An 8,953-nucleotide genomic window follows, 5' to 3' on the forward strand; every position below is an offset into this window, starting at 1 on the left:
GTGGTAGTGTGTGTCGGTGGTAGTGTGTCTGTGGTAGTGTCTGTGGTAGTGTGTCTGTTGAAGTGTGTGTCTCTGTGGTTGTGTGTCTGTAGTAGTAGTAGTGTGTGTGTAATGTGTGTGTCTGTGGTAGTGTGTGTGTCTGTGGTGGAGTTGGTGTGTGGTAATTTGTGTGATTGTCTGGTAGTGTGTGTGTGTGTCTGTGGTAGTGTGTGTGTCTCTGGTAGTGTGTGGTAGTGTGTGGTAGTGTCTGTGGTAGTGTCTGTTGTTGTGTGTGTGTGTGTCTGTGGTAGTTTGTGTGTGTCTCTGGTAGTGTGTGTGTCTGTGGTAGTGTCTGTCTGTGGTAGTGTTTGTGTATCTGTGGTAGTGTGTGTGTCTTTTGGAGTGTGTGTGTCTGTGGTAGTGTGTGTGTGTGTGGTAGTGTGTGGTAGTGATGTGGTTGTTGTAATTGTCATTATTACAAATAAATAAATAAAATCGTCCGATCTGTATCAGCTTTTGTTGGTCCTCCAATAATTGGTATCGGTTGACCTCTAGCACACACACACACACACACACACACACACACACACACACACACACACACACACACACACACACACACACACACACACACACACACACACACACACACACACACACACACACACACACACACACACACACACTACCACAGACTCACACATTATCACACGCATAAATAGCTACTGTAGACTGCTGAGGTGTGTGTGACTTTCCTCCAGTAAAAGACACGCAGGTGCAAATGATTTACTGTGTCAGAGTGAGTGAGGAGTGTGTATGTGTGTGTGAGAAGGGGGGGGGGTTCCCTCCCTCCCTCCCTCCCTGGCTGCTCTCCTCAGTAGATCTGGTTACAGTGGAGGCTAATTGTGCTGCTCTGGGGAGGTTAGGATGAGCTGCTCTAAGTGTGTGTGCGCGCGCCTGTGTGTGTGTGCGCGCGACTGTGTGTGTGTGCGCGCGACTGTGTGTGTGTGCGCGTGACTGTGTGTGTGTGCGCGTGACTGTGTGTGTGTGCGCGTGACTGTGTGTGTGTGCGCGTGACTGTGTGTGTGTGCGCGTGCGCGTGACTGTGTGTGTGTGCGCGTGACTGTGTGTGTGTGCGCGTGACTGTGTGTGTGTGCGCGTGACTGTGTGTGTGTGCGCGTGACTGTGTGTGTGTGTGCGTGACTGTGTGTGTGTGTGTGTGTGTGTGTGTGTGTGTGTGTGTGTGTGTGTGTGTGTGTGTGTGTGTGTGTGTGTGTGTGTGTGTGTGTGTGTGTGTGTGTGTGTGTGTGTGTGTGTGTGCGTGTGACTGTGTGTGTGTGCGCGTGACTGTGTGTGTGTGCACGCCTGTTTGTGTGTGTGTGTGCGCGTGACTGTGTGTGTGTGTGTGTGTGCGCGTGACTGTGTGTGTGTGTGTGTGTGTGTGTGTGTGTGTGTGTGTGTGTGTGTGTGTGTGTGTGTGTGTGTGTGTGTGTGTGTGTGTGTGTGTGTGTGTGTGTGTGTGCTAGAGGTCAACCGATACCAATTATTGGAGGACCAACAAAAGCTGATACAGATCGGACGATTTTATTTATTTATTTGTAATAATGACAATTACAACAATACTGAATGAACACTTATTTTAACTGAATATAATACAGAAATAAAATCAATTTAGCCTCAAATAAGTAATGAAACATTTTCAATTTGGTTTAAATAATGCAAAAGCAAAGTAGAAGAAAGTAAAAGTGCAATATGCGCCATGTAAAATATGTGCCATGTAAAATATGTGCCATGTAAACTATTGCCATGTAAAATATGCGCCATGTAAAATATGTGCCATGTAAAATATGTGCCATGTAAACTATGTGCCATGTAAAATATGAGCCATGTAAAATATGAGCCATGTAAAATATGAGCCATGTAACATATGTGCCATGTAAAATATGTGCCATGTAAAATATGAGCCATGTAAAATATGAGCCATGTAAAATATGTGCCATGTAAAAAGCTAACGTTTCAGTTCCTTGCTCAGAACATGAGAACATATGAAAGCTGGTGGTTCCTTTTAACATGAGTCTTCAATATTCCCAGGTAAGAAGTTTTAGGTTGTAGTTATTATAGGACTATTTCTCTCTATGCCATTTGTATTTCATATACCTTTGACTATTGGAGGTTCTTATAGGCACTATGGTATTGCCAGTGTAACAGTATAGCTTCCGTCCCTCTCCTCGCTCCTACCTGGGCTCGAACCAGGAACACATCGACAACAGACACCCTCAAAGCAGCGTTACCCATCACTCCACAAAAGCCGCGGCCCTTGCAGGGCAAGGGGAACAACCAGTCCAAGTCTCAGAGCGAGTGACGTTTGAAAAGCTATTAGCGCGCACGCCGCTAACTAACTAGCCATTTCACATCGGTTACACCAGTCTAATCTCGGGAGTTGATAGGCTTGAAGTCATAAACAGCTGCTGGCAAATGCACGAAAGTGCTGTTTGAATGAATGCTTACGAGCCTGCTGCTGCCTACCATCGCTCAGTCAGACTGCTCTATCAAATCATAGACTTAGTTATAACATGATAACACGGAAATACGAGCCTTAGGTCATTAATATGGTCGAATCCGGAAACAAGACGCATATTCTTTCAGTGAAATACGGAGCCGTTCTGTATTTTATCTAAGGGGTGGCATCAATTAGTCTAAATATTCCTGATACACAACCTGATGCACAACCTTCAATGTTATGTCATAATTACATAAAATTCTGGCAAATTATGCGGCCCATACTGTTGCATATCCACTGACTCTGTGTGCGATGAACGCAAGAGAAGTGACACAATTTCACCTGGTTAATATTGCCTGCTAACCTGGATTTCTTTTAGCTAAATATGCAGGTTTAAAAATATATACTTCTGTGTATTGATTTTAAGAAAGGCATTGATGTTTATGGTTAGGTACACATTGGAGCAACGATACGCACCGCATCGATTATATGCAACGCAGGACACGCTAGATAAACTAGTAATATCATCAACCATGTGTAGTTAACTAGTGATTATGATTGATTGTGTTCTATAAGATAAGTTTAATGCTAGCTAGCAACTTACCTTGGCTTACTGCATTCGCGTAACAGGCAGTCTCCTCGTGGAGTGCAATGAGAGGCAGGTGGTTAGAGCGTTGGACTAGTTAACTGTAAGGTTGAATCCCCCGAGTTGACAAGGTAACAATCTGTCGTTCTGCCCCTGAATGCGGCAGTTAACCCACCACGTTCCTCGGCCGTCATTGAAAATAAGAACGTGTTCTTAACTGACTTGTATAGTTAAATTAAGGTGTAAAAAGAAAATACCGATTTCCGATTGTTCTGAAAACTTGAAATCTGCACTAGTTAATCGGCCATTCCGATTAATCGGTCGACCTCTTGTGTGTGCGCGCCTGTGTATGTGTATGTGCGCACCTGTGTGTGTGCACGCGCCTGTGTGTGTGGGCGCGGTTGTGTGCGTGTGTAAAAGGCTGGTTGAATTGTTCTGATGATGGGTTTGCTCTGTACAGGTCTGTGACCATGAACTAAATGTCCATATGCATACATCATCAGTTCCCAGCCTCTCTGTCTTCCTCTCTGTCTTCCTCTCTGTCTCCCTCTCTGTCTCCCTCTCTGTCTTCCTCTCTGTCTCCCTCTCTGTCTCCCTCTCTGTCTCCCTCTCTGTCTCCCTCTCTGTCTCCCTCTCTGTCTCCCTCTCTGTCTCCCTCTCTGTCTCCCTCTCTGTCTCCCTCTCTGTCTCCCTCTCTGTCTCCCTATCTGTCTCCCTCTCTGTCTTCCTCTCTGTCTTCCTCTCTGTCTCCCTCTCTGTCTCCCTCTCTGTCTCCCTCTCTGTCTCCCTCTCTCTCTGTCCAGGTCTCTATTAGAAAAGTGTGTTTCTCAGCCTCCTTCTGTCCAGGTCTCTATTAGAAAAGTGTGTATCTCTGTCTCCCTCTCTCTCTGTCTAGGTCTCTATTAGAAAAGTGTGTTTCTCTGTCTCCCTCTCTCTCTGTCCAGGTCTCTATTAGAAAAGTGTGTTTCTCTGTCTCCCTCTCCCTCTGTCCAGGTCTCTATTTGAAAAGTGTGTTTCTCTGTCTCCCTCTCCCTCTGTCCAGGTCTCTATTAGAAAAGTGTGTTTCTCTGTCTCCCTCTCCCTCTGTCCAGGTCTCTATTAGAAAAGTGTGTTTCTCTGTCTCCCTCTCCCTCTGTCCAGGTCTCTATTAGAAAAGTGTGTGTCTCTGTCTCCCTCTCCCTCTGTCCAGGTCTCTATTAGAAAAGTGTGTTTCTTTGTCTCCCTCTGTCCAGGTCTCTATTTGAAAAGTGTGTTTCTCTGTCTCCCTCTGTCCAGGTCTCTATTTGAAAAGTGTGTTTCTCTGTCTCCCTCTCCCTCTGTCCAGGTCTCTATTAGAAAAGTGTGTTTCTCTGTCTCCCTCTCTCTCTGTCCAGGTCTCTATTAGAAAAGTGTGTTTCTCTGTCTCCCTCTGTCCAGGTCTCTATTTGAAAAGTGTGTTTCTCTGTCTCCCTCTCCCTCTGTCCAGGTCTCTATTAGAAAAGTGTGTTTCTCTGTCTCCCTCTCCCTCTGTCCAGGTCTCTATTAGAAAAGTGTGTTTCTCTGTCTCCCTCTCCCTCTGTCCAGGTCTCTATTAGAAAAGTGTGTTTCTCTGTCTCCCTCTCCCTCTGTCCAGGTCTCTATTAGAAAAGTGTGTGTCTCTGTCTCCCTCTCCCTCTGTCCAGGTCTCTATTTGAAAAGTGTGTTTCTCTGTCTCCCTCTCCCTCTGTCCAGGTCTCTATTAGAAAAGTGTGTTTCTCTGTCTCCCTCTCTCTCTGTCCAGGTCTCTATTAGAAAAGTGTGTTTCTCTGTCTCCCTCTCCCTCTGTCCAGGTCTCTATTTGAAAAGTGTGTTTCTCTGTCTCCCTCTCCCTCTGTCCAGGTCTCTATTTGAAAAGTGTGTTTCTCTGTCTCCCTCTCTCTCTGTCCAGGTCTCTATTAGAAAAGTGTGTTTCTCTGTCTCCCTCTCTCTCTGTCCAGGTCTCTATTAGAAAAGTGTGTTTCTCTGTCTCCCTCTGTCCAGGTCTCTATTTGAAAAGTGTGTTTCTCTGTCTCCCTCTCCCTCTGTCCAGGTCTCTATTAGAAAAGTGTGTTTCTCTGTCTCCCTCTCCCTCTGTCCAGGTCTCTATTAGAAAAGTGTGTTTCTCTGTCTCCCTCTCCCTCTGTCCAGGTCTCTATTAGAAAAGTGTGTTTCTCTGTCTCCCTCTCCCTCTGTCCAGGTCTCTATTAGAAAAGTGTGTGTCTCTGTCTCCCTCTCCCTCTGTCCAGGTCTCTATTTGAAAAGTGTGTTTCTCTGTCTCCCTCTCCCTCTGTCCAGGTCTCTATTAGAAAAGTGTGTTTCTCTGTCTCCCTCTCCCTCTGTCCAGGTCTCTATTAGAAAAGTGTGTTTCTCTGTCTCCCTCTCTGTCCAGGTCTCTATTAGAAAAGTGTGTTTCTCTGTCTCCCTCTCCCTCTGTCCAGGTCTCTATTTGAAAAGTGTGTTTCTCTGTCTCCCTCTCCCTCTGTCCAGGTCTCTATTAGAAAAGTGTGTTTCTCTGTCTCCCTCTCTCTCTGTCCAGGTCTCTATTAGAAAAGTGTGTTTCTCTGTCTCCCTCTCTCTCTGTCCAGGTCTCTATTAGAAAAGTGTGTTTCTCTGTCTCCCTCTCTCTCTGTCCAGGTCTCTATTAGAAAAGTGTGTTTCTCTGTCTCCCTCTCTCTCTGTCCAGGTCTCTATTAGAAAAGTGTGTTTCTCTGTCTCCCTCTCTCTCTGTCCAGGTCTCTATTAGAAAAGTGTGTTTCTCTGTCTCCCTCTCTCTCTGTCCAGGTCTCTATTAGAAAAGTGTGTTTCTCTGTCTCCCTCTCCCTCTGTCCAGGTCTCTATTAGAAAAGTGTGTTTCTCTGTCTCCCTCTCTCTCTGTCCAGGTCTCTATTAGAAAAGTGTGTTTCTCTGTCTCCCTCTCCCTCTGTCCAGGTCTCTATTTGAAAAGTGTGTTTCTCTGTCTCCCTCTCCCTCTGTCCAGGTCTCTATTTGAAAAGTGTGTTTCTCTGTCTCCCTCTCCCTCTGTCCAGGTCTCTATTTGAAAAGTGTGTTTCTCTGTCTCCCTCTCCCTCTGTCCAGGTCTCTATTAGAAAAGTGTGTTTCTCTGTCTCCCTCTCCCTCTGTCCAGGTCTCTAGCCATGAACCCTCTGCTGATCCCTGAGGCCTACATCATCGGTGCCCAGCCTCTGTGCAGCCAGCTGGTGGGTCTATCCCAGGGCCAGAAGAAGCTGTGCCAGCTCTACCAGGACCACATGCAGTACATTGGAGAGGGCGCCAAGACGGGCATCAGGGAGTGTCAGTACCAGTTCAGACACCGCCGGTGGAACTGCAGCACCGTGGACAACTCCTCCGTGTTCGGACGGGTCATGCAGATAGGTCAGTCTTTAGCTCAGTGGTTAGCGTGTCCTTCAGTCACAGGTAGTTTTGAAACACTCCTACATTATGCTCTCTGTTGTATTGTACTCAGCAGTCACAGGTAGTTCTGATACACTCCTACATTATGCTCTCTGTTGTATTGTACTCTACAGTCACAGGTAGTTCTGATACACTCCTACATTATGCTCTCTGTTGTATTGTACTCAGCAGTCACAGGTAGTTCTGACACACTCCTACATTATGCTCTCTGTTGTATTGTACTCTACAGTCACAGGTAGTTCTGATACACTCCTACATTATGCTCTCTGTTGTATTGTACTCTACAGTCACAGGTAGTTCTGATACACTCCTACATTATGCTCTCTGTTGTATTGTACTCAGCAGTCACAGGTAGTTCTGATACACTCCTACATTATGCTCTCTGTTGTATTGTACTCAGCAGTCACAGGTAGTTCTGATACACTCCTACATTATGCTCTCTGTTGTATTGTACTCTGCAGTCACAGGTAGTTCTGACACACTCCTACATTATGCTCTCTGTTGTATTGTACTCTACAGTCACAGGTAGTTCTGACACACTCCTACATTATGCTCTCTGTTGTATTGTACTCAGCAGTCACAGGTAGTTCTGATACACTCCTACATTATGCTCTCTGTTGTATTGTACTCTACAGTCACAGGTAGTTCTGATACACTCCTACATTATGCTCTCTGTTGTATTGTACTCTACAGTCACAGGTAGTTCTGACACACTCCTACATTATGCTCTCTGTTGTATTGTACTCTACAGTCACAGGTAGTTCTGATACACTCCTACATTATGCTCTCTGTTGTATTGTACTCAGCAGTCACAGGTAGTTCTGACACACTCCTACATTATGCTCTCTGTTGTATTGTACTCAGCAGTCACAGGTAGTTCTGATACACTCCTACATTATGCTCTCTGTTGTATTGTACTCTACAGTCACAGGTAGTTCTGACACACTCCTACATTATGCTCTCTGTTGTATTGTACTCAGCAGTCACAGGTAGTTCTGACACACTCCTACATTATGCTCTCTGTTGTATTGTACTCTGCAGTCACAGGTAGTTCTGACACACTCCTACATTATGCTCTCTGTTGTATTGTACTCTACAGTCACAGGTAGTTCTGACACACTCCTACATTATGCTCTCTGTTGTATTGTACTCTACAGTCACAGGTAGTTCTGATACACTCCTACATTATGCTCTCTGTTGTATTGTACTCTGCACGTGACAGAGGTTGAGGAGCAGCAGTGGCGTAACAGTTAATGTGTGACTACTGACTGGTAGTGGGTTGTCTCTAGCTCTAAGTATGCACACTCTCTGTCCCTGCTTCCCCTCTTTCCTACTGACTGGTAGTGGGTTGTCTCTAGCTCTAAGTATGCACACTCTCTGTCCCTGCTTCCCCTCTTTCCTACTGACTGGTAGTGGGTTGTCTCTAGCTCTAAGTATGCACACTCTCTGTCCCTGCTTCCCCTCTGTCCTACTGACTGGTAGTGGGTTGTCTCTAGCTCTAAGTATGCACACTCTCTGTCCCTGCTTCCCCTCTGTCCTACTGAATGGTAGTGGGTTGTCTCTAGCTCTAAGTATGCACACTCTCTGTCCCTGCTTCCCCTCTGTCCTACTGATTGGTAGTGGGTTGTCTCTAGCTCTAAGTATGCACACTCTCTGTCCCTGCTTCCCCTCTTTCCTTCTGATTGGTAATGGGTTGTCTCTAGCTCTAAGTATGCACACTCTCTGTCCCTGCTTCCCCTCTGTCCTACTGACTGGTAGTGGGTTGTCTCTAGCTCTAAGTATGCACACTCTCTGTCCACGCTTCCCCTCTTTCCTACTGACTGGTAGTGGGTTGTCTCTAGCTCTAAGTATGCACACTCTCTGTCCCTGCTTCCCCTCTTTCCTACTGACTGGTAGTGGGTTGTCTCTAGCTCTAAAGCACACTCTATGCTTCCCCTCTTTCCTACTGACACTCTCTGTCCACTCTGTCCCCTCTTTCCTACTGACTGGTAGTGGGTTGTCTCTAGCTCTAAGTATGCACACTCTCTGTCCCTGCTTCCCCTCTTTCCTACTGACTGGTAGTGGGTTGTCTCTAGCTCTAAGTATACACACTCTCTGTCCCTGCTTCCCCTCTTTCCTACTGACTGGTAGTGGGTTGTCTCTAGCTCTAAGTATGCACACTCTCTGTCCCTGCTTCCCCTCTTTCCTACTGACTGGTAGTGGGTTGTCTCTAGCTCTAAGTATGCACACTCTCTGTCCACGCTTCCCCTCTTTCCTACTAGACCAGAGGAGGGTTTGGAGGTGCCCTCCTCTCCTGTTGTAATGCACAGGGTGACGTTGAGCAGCTGTGCTGGGGGAATAGTTTGTGGGTGAGGTCTCTATAATTTCACATGTGGCCTGGGGCTTCTTGGCCAGAGGCTGACACTCACAATGGGGATGAACTGCATTTAAACACACATGCATCCACACAAAAACACACTTTTCCCAAATCTCGATTATTT

General features: G+C 46.2%; 1 protein-coding gene across 2 annotated transcripts in view; it reads left to right on the top strand.

Annotated features, from left to right (window-relative positions):
- Positions 1-8,953, top strand: part of wnt5a (wingless-type MMTV integration site family, member 5a) — a 32,575-nt gene that overhangs the window by 16,097 nt on the left and 7,525 nt on the right. For both annotated transcript variants that reach the window (XM_046364962.1, XM_046364963.1), the window contains exon 3: positions 6,187-6,434. In XM_046364962.1, the coding sequence (XP_046220918.1) occupies positions 6,187-6,434 (248 nt within the window). The remainder of the gene's footprint in view (positions 1-6,186; positions 6,435-8,953) is intronic.

Source organism: Oncorhynchus gorbuscha, linkage group LG10 (genome assembly GCF_021184085.1).
Source record: "Oncorhynchus gorbuscha isolate QuinsamMale2020 ecotype Even-year linkage group LG10, OgorEven_v1.0, whole genome shotgun sequence".
Taxonomy (NCBI): domain Eukaryota; kingdom Metazoa; phylum Chordata; class Actinopteri; order Salmoniformes; family Salmonidae; genus Oncorhynchus; species Oncorhynchus gorbuscha.